Source organism: Danio rerio, chromosome 5, assembly GCF_049306965.1.
Source record: "Danio rerio strain Tuebingen ecotype United States chromosome 5, GRCz12tu, whole genome shotgun sequence".
Classification (NCBI taxonomy): domain Eukaryota; kingdom Metazoa; phylum Chordata; class Actinopteri; order Cypriniformes; family Danionidae; genus Danio; species Danio rerio.
In genome coordinates this window covers 9,416,276-9,434,666 of record NC_133180.1, presented here as the reverse complement: position 1 = coordinate 9,434,666, position 18,391 = coordinate 9,416,276, and the positions used below count along the sequence as shown (strand labels likewise).

The 18,391-nt window shown below is 36.1% G+C and overlaps 1 protein-coding gene across 3 annotated transcripts in view; it reads left to right on the top strand.

Annotated features, from left to right (window-relative positions):
* Positions 1–18,391, top strand: part of mybbp1a (MYB binding protein (P160) 1a) — a 57,080-nt gene that overhangs the window by 27,612 nt on the left and 11,077 nt on the right. For all 3 annotated transcript variants that reach the window (XR_012405747.1, XR_012405748.1, NM_001002042.2), the window contains 10 exon segments: positions 742–850; positions 2,179–2,266; positions 4,385–4,533; positions 6,733–6,903; positions 6,987–7,109; positions 7,330–7,503; positions 15,076–15,233; positions 16,054–16,188; positions 16,449–16,500; positions 16,581–16,712. Coding sequence is in view for 1 of the 3 variants with exons in the window: in NM_001002042.2 (NP_001002042.2) it covers positions 742–850; positions 2,179–2,266; positions 4,385–4,533; positions 6,733–6,903; positions 6,987–7,109; positions 7,330–7,503; positions 15,076–15,233; positions 16,054–16,188; positions 16,449–16,500; positions 16,581–16,712 (1,291 nt within the window). In the remaining 2 variants the exon portion in view is untranslated.

Genomic DNA, 18,391 nt, shown 5'->3' with positions numbered 1-18,391 from the left:
GTCGAAGCAGTGGCGCAGTAGGTAGTGCTGTTACCTCATGGTCGCTGGTTCTCCCTGCCTTCGCGTGGGTTTCCTCCGGGTGCTCCGGTTTCCCCCACAGTCCAAAGACATGAAGTACAGGTGAATTGGGTAGGCTAAATTGCCCGTACTGTATGAGAGCGTGCGAATGAGTGTTTGTGGATGTTTCCCAGAGATGGGTTGCGGCTGGAAAGGCATCCGCTGTGTAAAAGTGCAGATTGCACTATTATGTTTTTCTCTTCTTCTTCATTCTTTTATATCACATTTTACCTGTTTTTATGTTTTTTAATCAGTTTTATTATTTGTTTTTATTTTTATTTTATTTTTTTACGTGTTTCTTTTATTCTTGTTTATGTAAAGCACTTTGAATTGCCACTGTGTATGAAATGTGCTATATAAATAAACTTGCCTTGCCTTGCCTTGCCTTAAAAACGTACTGGATAAGTTGGCGGTTCATTCTGCTGTGGCGGCCCCAGATTAATAAAGGGACTGAGCCGACAAGAAAATGAACGAATGGCATTGAGATATTTGTTCTGTGAATAATGACAGCTGTTTGCGTGGCTGTTTACACAAAAACAGAAATGTTACACAACTGCTTTGCTGACAATATGTGCATGACAACTACATCAGTCGATTTACTCAAGTGCGTTTAAATGCCCAGCCATAGTAAGGAGCGAACGAAGATGTTTTTTGGTTAATTTGTGTGTGTGTTCTTGTGTTCAGTGTGCTGGAGTCAGTGGAGGCTTTGAGAAAAAAGGCAAAGACAGCATCCTCACCCGAACACACGGCCTTCCAGCAGCTGTTCCTGCTCATTGGGATCCAGATGTTCACGGTTTGAGCCTTCATTTTGTTTGATCAGTAGATCAGGGTTTCAGAAACATTTTTTCAGTTGAATCCCACATAGTGTTGTCAGTACACTGGAATTTGGTACCGAACAATACTGAGATTTTAAAAACATCCATACTGTAATCTTACACCCAATTCACATGCGGCTTCAGCGTCAACGCTTGGACAGAGTTCATGTCTTAAGTTTAGGCTGACGCGATCATCATAGCAGTGTCAGCCAGTGAAATTAGTCAGCAATCAGCTACTGTCTGAGCTTGTGTATTTGCATACAGCGATCTGATTGGCTGACGCCCATGTCAGCGCTTAAAGTTAAGAAAGTACCAACTTCTGCAGCAAGCAAAACCACTGAAGCGGCGCCGATGGATCCACAATGCAGTTCTGCAACGGCTGATGTCACCCATTCAAAGTGAATGTGAAGCATTGAAGCTGAAGCCCCATGTGATTGAGGCGTTATTGTTTTATTGCATCTTTTTATTGTTGTGCTGTTTCTGCTTGCCTTGTATTGTTAGTATTTCGTCTTGTGGCACTTTGAGTCTAAGAAAAGTGGATTGCAAATAAAATGTATTATTATTATTATTAATAATTAAATATAGTTTAATAAATTATTTGTTGTTAATTAAATATTAATAATAAACCCCTATACTCTAAAATACAAGCAAATGTGATTTAAATAAGTACCTTAATAAAATTGTTTAAATAATGTAATATTAGTTAAGCAACACAAAATTGACTTAAATGAGATGATTCAAATTTGGTTTAAAGAGATAAATGAAAGCAATATAGCTTGTGTAGTAATTAAAATTGAATTGACAACAACAAAATTGACATTTGATCATGTAAACGAATATGAAAAATGAAATGCGGTACTATGAGTAAAAAAAAAAAATGACATGTAATAAAAATTAGATAATTTAAAAAAGTTTTTGGTTAAGCATTGAACATGGAAGAGATTCTTATAATGTCAATCAGAAAATTAGCATCTAACTAAATCTATAAATGTGAATGTAGGTTGTCACGCTTTTACACAATAAAATAAATAAAAAGAAATGTGTACTAACTAATTAATACAATGAAATAACTCCAACTCAAATATATACATTAAATTGAATGGGGGATGAATATATTGGATTGAATGGGGGATGAATATATTGGATTGAATGGGGGATGAATATATTGGATTGAATGGGGGATGAATATATTGGATTGAATGGGGGATGAATATATTGGATTGTATGTGGGGTGATTTTTAGAAAGTCTTGAAGGCTGTTTGTTGTGATCAAGTCAGAAATGTTCATGTTTTTGTCTTCACTTCAGTCTCCAGAAGAAAGTTTGGACCTGTTGAAGGATTTGCAGACCTGCATGGAGAAAGCTCAGGCTAAGAAATCCAAAAAGAAGAAAGCAAGTGAGTTTAAGCCATTCTCTGCAGTTAAAGACTGCTGTTTTAGATTTGTGATTAAAAAAAAATGTTTTTGCCACATGTAAAACAGCTAAGCTTTTTATATACTATTTTTGTTATTATTTTTTTTTCTTTTCCATTTTTTTTCTTGCTTTGGGAAAAAATCCACTCATTAAAAATGGAAAAATACATATAATAAATATATATATTTTTTTTGTTTAATTTGTGTAATTTAATTAAGGATTTTTCTCTGTAGCAAATTTTTCCCCATAACATTCAATTATCCCATTGTTGCTTTTCTTTTAACTTAATTAAATTAATGCATTAAAAATGGCCAAATACTTGTAACAAATATACATAAATGTTGTGTATTTTATTTTGAATTGTGTAATTTAATTGTGGATTTTATTTTTCTATGGCAATTAAAAAATATATATAATTCATTGTTAAATATTATGGAAAACTTATCAAAATTAAATTAAATGAGAATAAAAAAATACAATTTATTTTATTAAAATTTATTTTATATATATATATATATATATATATATATATATATATATATATATATATATATATATATATATATATATATATATATATATATATATATATATATATATATAAAACTAAAAAAGAAACCTAAAAAAAACTAGATTTTTTTTCCCTTTTGCAATATTTCTCAAGTGATGTTTAACAGAGCAGGAAAATTTTCACAGTATGTCTGATAATATTTTGTCTTCTAGAGCAGTGGTTCTCAAACGTTTTTCATCAAGTACCAACTTAGAAAAAAGTTGTCTTTGCTAGTACCACCATAATGAGCAATATTGAAATACAGTAGCGTATTAGGTCCAGTAAAGCAGCTAAAGCTCTGTACAGTTCAAAAACGAGGCATTTTAGTTCCTAATATTAAGAACGTTTTAATTAAAATGTGCTTTTAAAAGTTAAAAATGAAAGGTTACTGTTCTTAAAAATTAAAAAAAGAAAAAAGGTTTATCAGTTGCCTGGACCTCATAAATATAGGCTTTATGTCATCATATTCATATATAAATCATTTTTGATAATTTATTTAAATATATGTAGCATGTACATATGACATATTTGATTCATCCGTGTACCACTAGAAGGAAGCCCACGTACCACTAGTGGTACACGTACCACAGTTTGAGAACACTGTTTTAGAGAAATTCTTAATTGTTTTATTTCAGCTAGAATAAAATTAGTTTTTAATTGTTAAACACCATTTTAAGGTCAAAATTACTAGCCCCATTAAGCTATATTATTTTCGATAGTCTACAGAACAAACCATCATTATACAATAACTTGCCTAATTACCCTAACCTGCCTAGTTTGCCTTATTAACCTAGTTAAGCCTTTAAACGTCACTTTAAGCTGTATAGAAGTGTCTTGAAAATATCTTGTCAAATATCTTAATTTATTCATGATAATTTCTTTTTTTCTATATCATTGAATGATTCCATTATTATATTTACATCTTCCTATGGAGAAAAAAATTCAAGCATTAAAAATAGCAAAATACATATAATATACATAGGCATACTGATTAATTTTGTATAATTTGTGTAATTTAATTGTTGAATCCCATAGCAAGTAAAAACTAATTGAACCAATTATTAAATGTTGAAAAATGAAAAAAAAAATTATCAAAATTGAATTAAATTTTACAAATTAATACATTTTATTTTTTTATTATTTTATGATCATTTAATTTTTTTTTCCATAGCATTCAGTGACTCGATTAACATTGTTTTTCAACTGGCTATGGAGAAAAGAAAAATCCAAAATACATATAGTAAATGCACATACATGTGTTGTGTGATTTTGTTTAATTTGTGTGTTTCCCATAGCAAGTGGAAAAACTGTAATCAATCATTAAATGTTACGGAAAAAAAATCTAAATTCAATAAAAAAAAAGCTTAAAAATAAAAATGTATATATAAATAATATATAAATATAGAGTGCTTAGAGTTAAACATTCTTTTATATTTTTTGACAAATTATTTAATTAGTGAAACAAATAGTTATTGAATGGGACTGTTCTTTGTTTATGTACTAATTTTGTGAGTGTGTGTGTGTGTGTGCGCGTGAATGTGTATGTTTCAGCTGATGAGCCGCACTGGGTGGAGGTGATTGTTGAGATCCTGTTGTCTCTTGTGTCTCAGCCTAGTCGGCTGGTTCGCAGTGTGTGTAAAACTGTGTTTGGCCGCATCTGTCCTCACCTCACACAAGCAGCCCTGAACTCCATCCTGAATGTAAGAGACTGATGACTGGTTCCCTGCAATGTTTGAGTGTTATTTACATACTGTCAGGGGTGTGATGATAGACTCATGTCCCGAAACGATACAAATCACACTAGGGCTGCACGATATTGGAAAAATCTGCATTGCAGTATTTTGTTTTGCTGTGATATATATTTTTTTCAGTATAGTATTGGTAACTTTGTTTATATATATGAGCAATATCACATGAGTAGCAGTGTAATATGGCTGTATATCGGCACTGGTGGGAGGCGTGCGTTAGCACGAGGCCGCAGTGCCCCCACCAGTGCCGATATACAGCCATATCGCACTACTACGAGTGTGATAATGTGTTTATACAACAGTTTGACGGCATAATTGTGTATATAAAAACAAAATCAAACATGGAGAGTCTCAAAAACCCTTTTGTTTGAAGAACTACTTTGTCTGCTTTTTGCTGGCTGTATGTAGGCGGAGTAAAGGCTGATTTATACTTCTGCGTCAAACGCCGGCGTATGCTACGGCGCATGCTACGGCGCATGCTACGGCGCTGAAGCATAGCCCTTTGCCGTCGCCGTCGCTGACGTGCACCTCTCAAAAATTGTAACTACACGTCGCTCAAAATGAGCAAGTTTGAGCCACTTGTGCATCCAGGAAGTGTTTAGGAAAAGCAAAACAGCAGTGAAGAAACTCGACACAGAGAAACATTTACACCTCACTGCCAACTAGCGTTTCGGAAGTGTTAATTCAGACCAACAGAGACAGTGCGCAGAAGTATAAATGCACAGCTACGCGCGTTGCATGCGCCGTGGGTTACGCCGGTCACTTGACGCAGAAGTATAAACCAGGCTTAATACACAAAGGGTAAAGAGGCTGTACGGGTGCTGATATTACTTAAATATATCACGGCTATCAGCCAATCAGATTCGAGAACCAGACTAATATAAATAATATAAATATTATAGGTGGGCATAGATTAATTTTTAAGAAATTATTTCACTGTAATCTTGGAATTAATCTAGATTAAAATGGCTCACTTGAATTCTGCCGAAGGCATTCAGAATATGTGTGCTACCCAAACTAATATAAAATATTCAATTCCAAAACACTCACCAGTCCTTACTCCTATTTTGCGTCTAGTACTCCAATTTGTCACAGTGGCATGAATGAAATGTTCATGATTACAGATGTCCATGTAAGCGTAGTCAGTAGTGCCTTCAAATTAAGTAAAAGATGCAGAAGGGCATCCTGCTGGTTTGATTCAGATGGGCACTTTTTTGTCAGACGGCTCACCAGTTTGACTTTCAACTCGAACACATTAACTCTGCAGGTGCCTGAAATTTAGATGTAAAGCTAACATTAATCAGATTCACTCTAGTGATCAACGACTAATATATATTAGTGTGTGTGTGTGTGTGTGTGTATGTATATATATATATATATATATATATATATATATATATATATATATATATATATATATATATATATATATATATATATTAGTTGAAGTCAGAATTATTAGTTCCTCTTTGAATTTTTATTAGCCCCTTTAAGCTATAATTTTTTTGATAGTCTACAGAACAAACCATCATTATACAATAACTTGCCTAATTACCGTAACCTGCCTAGTTAACCTAATTAACCTAGTTAAGCCTTTAAATGTCACTTTAAGCTGTATAGAAGTGTCTTGAAAAATATCTAGTCAAGTATTATTTACTGTCATCATGGCAAAAATCAAATAAATCAGTTATTAGAAATTAGTTATTATGTTATATGTTATATATGTTATAATGTGCTGTAAATATTCTCTTCGTTAAACAGAAATTGGGGGAAAAAATAAACTGGGTGTCTAATAATTCTGACTTCAACTATATACATCTAAAAACAATTAAGCCTGTAATTTATACGTTATTTCATTTGTGTTGGTAATTCAGTAACATTTAATAAAGTTGTTTAAATCATTTTGTAAGTTTAGTTTCTCTTTTTGTTTAGTATTTCAACAAAATATTTCTTTAGCATTAATTCATGTTACAATTTTATTTTAGTAACTTTTTTTTCTTTAATATTTAGTCTATAATTTTTATTTATTTATCTGTTTATTTTTGCACAAATCATTGAGTAATTATAGTATTGGTATAAATAAAGTAAGAAATATAAAATAAGAAGGTCTGTATTGCTTCTTGTTGATATTTCGAAACTTTTTCATTTTAGGTTTTGGACCCGAACAAGGATGAGGATGAAAGTGGTGTTGTGGTGACAGATGACAAAAAGAGAAAGCCAAAAGAGGAGGATGAGGATGATGATGATGAAGAAGATGATGATAATGATGAGGGTGATGATGATGATGATGATGATGATGATGAAGAAGAGGGGGGCGAGGAGGTGAGATGAAAGATATAATGCCATGAGAGAAAAAAAGTATCAACAAATGTGCTAAATCTCAAATCTCTCTCAATTTATGTCAGGGTGAAGAAAGCTCTGATTCTTCAGATGATGAAGAGGAAGATGAAGCCATGGAGGAAGGGCAAGAAGTGGATCAGAACTTCCGGTTGGAGTTGATGAAGGTTCTGCAGGGCCAGAATGCTTTGGTATGATGTTTTATTAGACTTTCTTTATTATCCACAAGTGGAAATTACTCTGTGGCTTCACATAATTACATTAAACATAATCTCCTACAGTCAATATTAATAGCCTTCTTGTGTTTTTTTTTTTTTTTTTGTCTTTAAATATTTCCCAAATGAGCAAGGAATTTTTTGCAGTATTTCCTATAATATTTTGTCTTGAAAAAGTCTTATTTGTTTTATTTAGGCCACTGAAGAGGACGGCAGCGATGACGAGGAGCTGGATGATGCAGCCATGATGAAGCTGGACGGGAGCTTGGCTTCTCTCTTCCTGGAGCAGAGGAAAAAAATCCAGGCCAAAAAAGATGAGAAGGACAGACTGAACAAGGAAAAGGGTCTCGTCCGGGACTTCAAGATTAAAGTAAGGTTGATTATTACACAACTAGTCATTTTGATACTGATAAAGGGGATTGTTCACCCAAGAGTTATAATCCTTTCATCAACCACTCTCCTTTAGAGTTTCTTTCTCCTGTTGAACACTAAAGAATATATTTTAATGAAAGCAGAAAACTTATAACTATTGCCTTCCATAGAAGGAAAAGCAAATACTATGGAAGTCGATGGTTATGAGTAGGACCAGACGGAATTTGCAGACTTTTTTTGCTATTTCTGCGCAGATTTGTGTTAAAAATTTGCTGATTTATGCAGAATTATTTTGGGAGTATCATAATTAAAACCTTATTATATGAAAAAAAAGTAATACCTTCTTCACTTTTATTTAATTTTTACAATGCAAATCCAATTAGATCCACGTTATTTGATAAACAAAGCAAGTCTCTCATATAATATATCTACTAAAACAGTGGTTCTCAAAGTGGGGGTCGGGACCCCTTGAGGGGTCGCGGAACAATGAAGGGGGGGGTCGCCTGTTGATTTCCAAAAATCTACTTATTATTATTAGGCCATAAGAATGACCATATTTTATCCATAACCACCCGAAGAGAAAAAAAACAGTCGTTTATAGTTATTATAGTAGCTTATTTACTAGTTCTACTGGATTGCGACCCCTGGGGTAATTACATTATATTAAAGACAGCAATAGCGTCAGATGCAGCAGATTGATTTTATAACACCAGGTTAAACTTTCTGGCCCATTTACAGCACTGACATGCATAAAAAAAATTAAACGAAGAATAGACTTGGGTCTATTGGTGTGTGTGTGTGTGTGTGTGTGCGCCATTGCATGCAAGTTTTCTGTATTTATAACCACCTCAGAGGATATTGGGGGTCGCGAGTCACTGGCATTGTTATTTTAGGGGTCGCGGGCTGAAAAGTTTGGGAACCCCTGTACTAAAAGACAGAAAATATTACTGTACAAACTGGATTGTACATAAATCAGATAAACATTGTCATATAATTCAATAATATTACTGTAATTAACTTAAAAACTGAATAAATATAAATTTACACACTTTTACACAAGTAAACAAACAGAATTAATGATGGGCTAAAAATCTGCAGAAATCTGTGCGCGCAGATTCAGTGTGGGCCTATTTATAAGTTTATAACTTTCTTTCAAATGTCTTATTTAGTGTTCAACAAAATAAAGAAACTGATTAAGGTTTGGAACCATTTAAAGGAAAGTAAAAAGTGATCAATTTAAATTTTGGGGTGAACTATCACTTTAAAGAATATTACTTAAAATAATGCTAGGCGATAATTCAATAACGATAATCATCACAATATATATTTTTTGATAAAACGATAATGACAGTTCGATAGGGGTGTCAAAATTAATTGTTTCTTCGGTGCACTGCGATGCAGATGGGGACAATTCGATATCAGTTCAGTAAAAGATTATAACCGGTTATTACGTGCTGACGTCATTTATCTCCTATGCGTGACGTCGCTATAGAATACTATGGTGAAGGAGGCGACGGCGAGTAAATAAAACGGTAGATAATTATGCACAATTCAACTGCTTGTGAGTTTGCTGGACTATCTTTCACTGACACTGAAGAAGGCACAGCACATGAGCCGCTATTTCACTACTATGGAGAAATGCTGTAAAAATCCATCTCTGCCCCTCTGTTACGATTTAAAAGATGTTAAATAAAGGGGAAGAGGAGTAACATTAACTTTTGGGTGAAACACATAAGCAACCACACAACATCAATAAATGAGGGACAAAAACCAAGACCAGCTAAATGCAATGCGTGATTTTATTTACAAAAATAGTGATAATAATGAATGCCAAAAAAATGTATATAGAAAGATTCTTGAATATTTACAAAGAGACATTGAATTTCACAGATAACAAATGACATAAGATGTTTGACCAGATATGGGAGAGTTGGAGAAATGAGACGCGGGCGGCATCCAAACAATAAAAATAAATAAAACAAAAGCAATCTATTTGGCCCAATCTCTACCCTATCTATCCAAAATAAAAATGCAGAAGTTATTGAAAAGAATCTTCGCGTCTAATACGCACTACCTAACCTACGCTGATCTTTGATGGGAAAACCAAAAGTACAGTGGGTGGAGCACGCCCCTTACCTAGTGTGTCTAATACAGAGATTTTCAAGCTACTTGTGCACAATGTATGTCGCACGACATTCTTACCTGTCCCACTCTCCAACCTCAGATGCGCATGACATCGACGGTAGACAAATGGAGAACAAATAACGGACAGATACCAAATTGTAACACACAGTAGACATATATCAAAAAACACAGACACACAGCACAACACAGAAATTCAGGGCCTCCTGCGTAGCGTCCTGTCACCACTTTTAAGCCACGGTGGCAGCGGCTGGATTGGAGACCTTGGATGACGTCAAGGGGGGCACGGCAAACAGCTGGGCAGCGGTAGCCAATCGGAGCCACTGTATAGGTGGAAGCGGGAGAGAGGTAGAGAGCAAGCGAGCACGGAGAGAGAGAGAGAGAGAGAGAGAGAGAGAGAGAGAGAAAGAAAGAGACTAGCGAGAAAAATATATATATATAAATAATAATTACGCAACACAGAAATGTACAGGAATGTAACACCCTCTCTCTCTCTCACTTTAGACATTTGACCCGCTGGCGTGTTCGTGAGGTAACTTTTTCTCTCCTCTTGGCTGTTAAAGCAATATTTGTGCATCCTGACACCAGCGTGCCTGAGGTGCGAGTTTTCTCCACCGTGTCTATTATGGATTACCTGTGTTAAACTTGTATTATGCGCATATAGACTGTAACCATTTTCTGATCTTCCCCCTTCACTCATCAGTGAACGGCTCTTTCATTTCTAAAGCCAATCGCAGCCCTTTCTGTTGAGCAGGTGAAGAATAACCAATCATACAGGTGTAAGACCTCGCTTGACAGCGCTATATTTAATATTCAATATTTACGTTAGTTTATTTGCTATAAATGCTCCTTCTGTCTTCTGTGCATGTGTTGGAGTTTTGTTTGATACATTCAGAAAGAGTGTTTTCTTTGAACAGGTCAAATTAAAGATACAGTTCATATATCTGACAGCTGTATTAAAGGACATATAAATATTATTATATTTATAGATTTTAATTTAAAAAATTCTTGTGTTGTGAAAAAAAAAATCTAATTGTGTGTGGAAAGCATCGTCAATGCACCGAGATATGGAATTGAACAGAATCGATGGCATGATAATCATAACCGAACTGAACTGTGAGACCAGTGTAGACACCCCTACAGTTTGATAATTGTTCGATAATATTTACGCACTATGCGTAACGCAGCCTGCCCTTCCGGATTCCGCATGCAGAACAACTGTACAGCCATTCGGTGTTAGTTGCACTTGGAGGAGTAAGAATTTATTTTTTTATAAAAGTTCAGAGTCGCAGACATTGTTGAAAAGAAACGACACTAGACTTCAGTAGTGTTGAGCTACTTAGTTTTTTGAAATCCGACACAAAACAGAGCAACGTGCAACAGAATTCGGCTCGAGCCCGACAAGTACATTTTGATTGACAGCTTTTTAAAAGCCCGAACCCATTTAAAGCCTGACATTATCCAAATGTGCACAGGCACACAGCTCTCATGCCTTTTTTCGTGAAAGAGTCGTTTGAATGTGTTTGAAATAATTTATTCATGACAAACGTAGACCATAGGCCACTTGGAAGTTGGAACAAAGAAATAAATTAAGTCCTCTGCAACATCGTAACATCTCAGCACCCTAAATAGGCCTGGGTACAGACACGTAGCCTGTAAATTGGCCAACACACCAATGAAAAAATTTTTTTTCTGAACCACTTAAACTCTGCGGACCCGGTACCGGGTCCGTGACGTCATCGACTTTTGCGTTCAGATTTAAAGGGCTAGCGTTGCACCAGACCCCCCTAAGTGGTGTAGAATCTATATTTTATGCACATATGCATCACTTTGGTTTTCATGCTACTGTTTAAAAGTTATTTACACTTAAATACACAGTATTTTGGATACCCGAGCTGGGTATTTTGCAATGGTTCATTTTCATATTTTTTTATATGACACATGTACAAGTTATAGCTCAAATGAAAGCTCTTGCCGGTGCTCATACGGTGCTAGCGTTCTTTTTACTGAATTTATTCATATGCCAAACAGTTGTTGAATGAATTGTGGTGTTTCCATGGCGCAGAAATGTAAACAATACATTCATGATCAATAAGCAGCCCCAGATAGCACAGACAGCTGTCATCTCTCACCTTATGCTGTGCGCTTCAGGGCCATTCTCCTCTGTTTTTGAGGTGATGTGCATAAGTAATCCTTTTATATGTCTTAGGTGGTCCAAACACAGTGAATTATGTTTGATCAAACAAAAGAATAGTGAAATATGTAAACAAGGATCGGTCTCTGTGGCTTGTACAGCACCTCTCATCAGTTGGAATGCAATAACTTTTGCATAGATTATGGTAGAGACCTTTTTTTTTTCCCTATGATTACAGACAAGTGCAGGAACCACTAAAATTAATTACAGCACGCTAGACCACACAGAACCTAAAAGGTACACTTTCAAATTTGAGTTTATAAAAAAAATACAAAAAGCGCCTCTTTTTTTAGGTGTTTATTATAACACAGACGATATATACAGTTATTTTAAACACTTTCAATAGTGTTTTATGAAAATTCAAAGGGTTTTCTTTAAAATGATACCAAATTTTTGCATTTACACCTCTGCATGTGGATTTGGGAAGCTTTTAAAGAGCCCATATTATGGGTTTTTGAAAATTCCCCTCCATGTAGTGTGTAACACAGCTCTAAGTGAAGTGAAGTATCCAGCTAAGGCTTAAATCTGTTAGTGTACAGTGTTTAAAACGGTTGATTCATCTATAAAAGAGTCGACTCATAGTGCTTCAAACGAGTCGCCTTGATACCGATTCATTAGGTGTTTCGCCATGACGTACGAACGAAACCAAGTTATTCACGTGCACGTGCAAACCCGGGAGATTTCAAACCTGAGGCCCCGCCCTCTGACGCAGAAACCCAGACACACACACACCCACAAACACACAAACATGCCGGTCGATTGAAGTCACACTGCAGATGGACATTATCGATTTTCTACCCAGAGATGAAACCTCAGCATTATAACCAAGCAGTTGGAAACTTCTGGAAACTACATGCTACAAAGAATACTTCATCTGCGTTTGTTAAAGGAAGGATCAGTAAAGAGTAACTGATGGACGTCAGGATGAGTTTCTTCCTCCATTTCTCAAATGTAAGTACGTGCGATTAAAGTTGTTGCCTCGTTGACTCTAGCTTGCAAATGTATTTAGTTGTGATTTGTTACTTGTAACCGCGTGTACTGTATCAGGTTAACTGGCTATATTCTCTTATCGCGTGCAAAGTCACGTTAAAAACGTGACGCGTGCTGTTTGTTTACGGAGCTCCGTGGTAGAGGTCTGCATTCCCGCGGCTGTCCCCGCGCCAGATTTCTGCGGCGCGGGAATAAATTTCCGAATCAATCGCGGGAGCGGTCGGTAACAGGTTTAATTTGGGACGGGAGCGGGCTGTCTAGCAATATCACGGATATTGCTATGCGAATGAGACAGAGCTTTGCCTGCCTGTGTGTCTGCTTGGCGCTTGTGTGTATGTGTTGGTGCGCGCGTATGAGAGAGAGAGAGAGAGAGAGAGCTCTGTCTGCCTGTCTCTGGACTGTTTTGCTGGGTGATTTTCGGTTATGTTCTCCCCCGCTCTTTAGCGGGATCGGGCGCGGCGGGCAGAAAACGGGGCGGTTCGGGCACCGGGACAAGAAATTCTAAATATAAGCGGGAGCGGTCGGGTTCAGGCTAAAACCTGGCGGGTGCGGGCGGAAGCGGGAGCGTTGTCATCCAACACTAAGGAGGGGTTTGGGAACAAATGAATCACTGGACGATTCATACAGGAGTCGCTGGGATAATTAGGTAAAAATAAATGCAGATTATAAGACCATGAAAGTGTTTTTTGACTTTGCATGCATATTAGACTGTTGTTGGAGACCCTTACAACCAAGATATGACCCTATTTCATGTATAATATGGGCTCTTTAAAAATCCAGGCGGAAATCCCCAATTAGCAGCAGAGTTTAAGTGGTTTACCAATTAAATTAAAATAAGTTATAAATTATGATGGGTATTTGGCAATAACGAAATTAAGATAAAAGCAGGATTTGTTTTACCACTTCTCTTCACAATGGCATTAAGGTGATGGTGAAGCTGAATATTAAACGATTAATGCCAACATTAGCCTGTATACTCTGTCTACATCATGATTTTCTGATTTAATTAATATTTAGTAATAATTTGAAAATCCTTTACTCATCAAGATTAGGCTACGTGCTTTTATGAAGGAACATTATTGAATACACTGTAAATGGTCCTGCGCTCACTGAGCAGGACTGAACACACTTTCTCTGCTGCTGCTGCTACTGGCCAGGATGCATGCTGTTCTGGCTAATTTTGCAAGTTTTGAGTAGGATTGTTTGTTCATCTACCACCAGCCCAGAACATCCATATCATTATCCAATAATAATGACCTCGTCATCTTCTCGTCATCATGTGTAAATCTCCCTTGCTGTAAATTGCTGTTTAGTGCACTACCGTAATACGCAGTGTATGAGCGACCGCCAAATTACCTTGGTGGCTAGAATGACCGTTCTTATTGAACTGGCAAATTTTGACAGCAGTCAAAATTCGCCCTTTTTGACTTCTCCGTCATCATTTGTTTTATCTTTGCAGGGATGGATTTTTATCTTGTAACAAACAAAAACATTAATTTCTCGTGTTAATCCAAATTCATCACATGACTGTTCATTTACTGCGTAAGCCCAAGCCCAATCCGACCCCGTCTAAAATGATAGAAATTAAGCCAAAGGCAAAGATCTTGAGCTCTAATGTGCACTGCAAACTGCGCAGACGACTCTTGCCATCAAAAGCAGGCAACACCACAAACCTTTATCCTTTAAAACAACGCCACTGTTATGAAGGTGCTAAGAAATTACAGATAAACTATTGTCAGTAAACCGGTGCAACTACCCAGCAGAGTTTCATGTCATCATTTTCGAAAGCCGTGCCTTACGAGAAAAAACCCCTGAAAAGACAGACGAAAGATATGACAGACAACACAATCTCAATGAACACTTGATGCTTGCTATAAACTGCAGGCTGCATTTTATAAGGGCATTTGTTACGACATTGATAAGATCTTTTGTTGTCAAGCTTGTGTTTCCTTTTTAATATTAAGATATTTGTTTTGAAATCTGTAATACCACTATTGTCCCTCATGGACGATCAAACAACCAGCCTTAATATATTTAAAGGATATAATCACAGAGGAGAAATCACACGCTCAAGACATAATCTTTAAAATAACAACATACTAAACAGGGAGAGCATGCAAACTCCACACAAAAATGCCAACTGACCCGGCCGAGGCTCGAACCAGCGACCTTTTTGCTGTGAGGCGATCGTGCTACCCACTGCGCCACCGTGTCACTATAAAATAAATGAAATGTTGATTTCAGGTTCTGGATATGGTGGAGGTGTTCCTGAGCAAACAGGGCTTCAGCCCTCTGGTTCTCGGGATGGTGGAGCCGCTGCTGAGCGTGATTGAGAACGGGATGAGCTCTGAAAGCAGTCAGCCGGAGCAAGACTACCTGCGCAGGGTAGCAGACATCTTCAGGTGAGAGTGTTATTTTCATGTGTGCGTAAAAGCATATAAATATTGATATACATCTCACAGATAGAAAACATGAATATATGGATATAGATATGCTATTACAGGGCTCAAAATTAACCTTTTGGTTTGATAGCACAGGTGTTCCTAACTTAAAAAATGTAGGCGCATCAGCCAAAATTTTGCCGCACCCAAAAAAAAAAAAAAAATATATATATATATATATATACACACACACACACACACACACACACACACACACATGTATATGTATGTATATATATATATATATATATGTATGTGTATGTATATATATATATATATATATATATATATATATATATATATATATATATAAACATATACATGTATATATATATATACATATACATGTGTATATATATGCATGTTTGAGGAAAATATGTCTCAACGAAATCCCTTTATCACAAGGAAAATGCATTTTATAACATAACTGAGTTACCAAAAAGCCATGGAGCGCTCACCGGCCCTGCCCGCACTGCTTGACATGGATGAATCTGTTAACGATATAACTGTGCTGTTCTCACGGGTGGTGTGTGATATTGCGCTGATGCTTTTGACATCTTTTGTACTGTACTTTATTATATGCATACGCAAGATTAATAACAATACCGGCCTTTTCATGAGTAGCGATATTAGTTTACATATAGCTGCCACTCCGATGGCAAACAGCATCTAGTCACTAACGTTTTGTGAAATATCGCAAGAAACATGCTTTTTATTTTCCCCAATAGGAAGATATTTCTATTTATTTATTTAAACGTGTACCTCTGTCTCTGATTGGCAGGAATCGGCTCTGTCGTGGGAAATTTTACTGCAAGGAAATTGACGGCCGAGAGGCGGAACTTCATGAAATGCTGGAGCGTCTGATTGGCCGAGCCCAGAAACTGACAGACTCATCTGTGGCTTTGTACTACTTTAGGTGAGGACTCAATGATATTGATTTATTATTTAACTGCATTTAGTATTGATTAATATTAATATTGGTTTATTAATTAACTGTATTTAATATTGATTAATTATTTAATTGTATTTAATATTTATTAATAGTAATATTAATATTGATTTATTAATTAACTGTATTTAATTTTGTATTGTGCAAACTCTTAATTTGTCTATTGTAATTGTCTAAAAGCATCGTCTAAATGACTGAACGAGTGTGTTGGTCTTCTGCTTTTCCAGTGCTGCTCTCTATGTGCTGAAGGTGTTAAGAGGGTCTGTGGTCGATCAGGAGGTAAAATACAATATCATATTGACTATGTTAATAATCTGCAAGCACTGAGGCTGATGTAATCTTTATTGTATTGAGTGCAGTTAAGTACTATGGGTAAAGTGGAGGTTGAGAGAGCGACGACATGCTTAAAGAATGCTTTGACGTCATTTATGACAAAGAGAAAAAGTCCTCTGACCGGAGCCATGTTCATTGACCTCTTCAACAGGTTCCCCGTGAGTATAAACCACTTCACCAATCAATAATTTTTTTTTGGGCAAAAATAAAATAGTTTCTCATTCTGCTTTAAAGAGCTCTAAGTTAGTTGTGCTGCTGCTTCTTCTTCTTCTAGATATTATTATTATTATTAATATCATTATTAGTAATTTATTTATTTATTTTCTATCTATAATTTCTATTTTTTCTATTTTTTATAATAAATATTTTCCCATTCTGCTTTAAAGAGCTCCAAGATAGACGTGATTTATTTTTAATAGCATTAATATCATTATTAATATTATTATTTTATTATTTATTTATTTGTTTGTTATTTTTTATCTATAATTTCTACTCTGTTAAAAAAATCTTTTCCCATTCTGCTTTAAAGAGCTCCAAGATAGACGTGCTTATTATTAAAAGTATTATTATTATTTATTTATTTATTTTATATATATTTTTTTAAATCTATAATTTCTTTTTTTACCCTTTGTTAAAATTTAATTTTTCCATTCTGCTTTAAGGAGCTTTCGGTTAGCTGTGCTTATTCTAAATATTATTATTATTATATTATTAAATTTATTGTCATATTTTGTTGTTTATTTTTACACTTTGTTGCTCCTTTTGAGTATTTTGAAAAAAACTAAGCAAATTAAGAAATAATACTTGTGTAACGCGTTTTTCTGTATAATAATACTCATTATAATAATGATAATAATGTTATCTTTTCACTTTACCACATAAAGTAGCTTTTCTTAGTTGTAGATAATAAAATTATGAAATAAGAAGAATAAAAAACCGGCAGCTAGCTCTCTGCAACTCTCACATGGTCGCCCACTGAAGCTAAAGCAGGGCTGTGCACTGTCAGTACCTGGATGAGAGACCACATGGGAAAGCTAGGTTGCTGCTGGAAGTGGTGTTAGTGAGTCCAGCAGGGGGCGCTCAACCTGCAGTCTGAGTGGGTCCTAATCAAGTGTGCCGCAAGCCTACGTTTGAGTGAAGGTTTCGGCTGTTAGATCGCCCCCTGGGGGCTGGCTGCAGTACAAGTCATAAAGCCCGCCTCCTCCGTGTTAATGAAGGAGACTTGAGCCCAAATAAAAAAAAATATTACACTTGCAATAAAATGTCCCGAAAGATAGTTCTGGTCGATTAAGGCACTGGTTATTGTGCTGAAATAGGTGCAGATCTTCATTTTTGTAAACAGTTTGTTTTTAGCAGTAATTTAATGCTGGGCGTGTCATCGTGATTGACAGCTGTGATTGACAGTTTCTCAAAGCGCGGCGTCTGAGCTTCGGCAGGAGACTGAAGTAGACTGAAATGTTATTATTCGATTTCTGTGTTATTTTACCATGACAAAATGAGTTCAGCAGTAAACTATAGTTTCTGACATACATGATCCTGGTGGAACACTGTTTATTCGCTAAGTTCAGGGCTTTTTTCGGGCTTTATTAGTTTGCTGATACACGCCTAGCCACCCAGATAGCAAAACACAGTTCCGGCTAGATTCTCGCCTGCCGGAGACTTATCTCTTAGAGCTCAGACTGACTAATGTTACCTCTGCTGGACCTACTCCGGATGCCTGGACTCACTACCCAATTCCAGCCCGAGTCAATCGAGCCAGATGCGGCGGCCGAGCGAGCAGGCGCTGCCGCATGCGAGCCGGAATCAGCCCGCGACGCCGCGAGTAAGTTATGCGCTG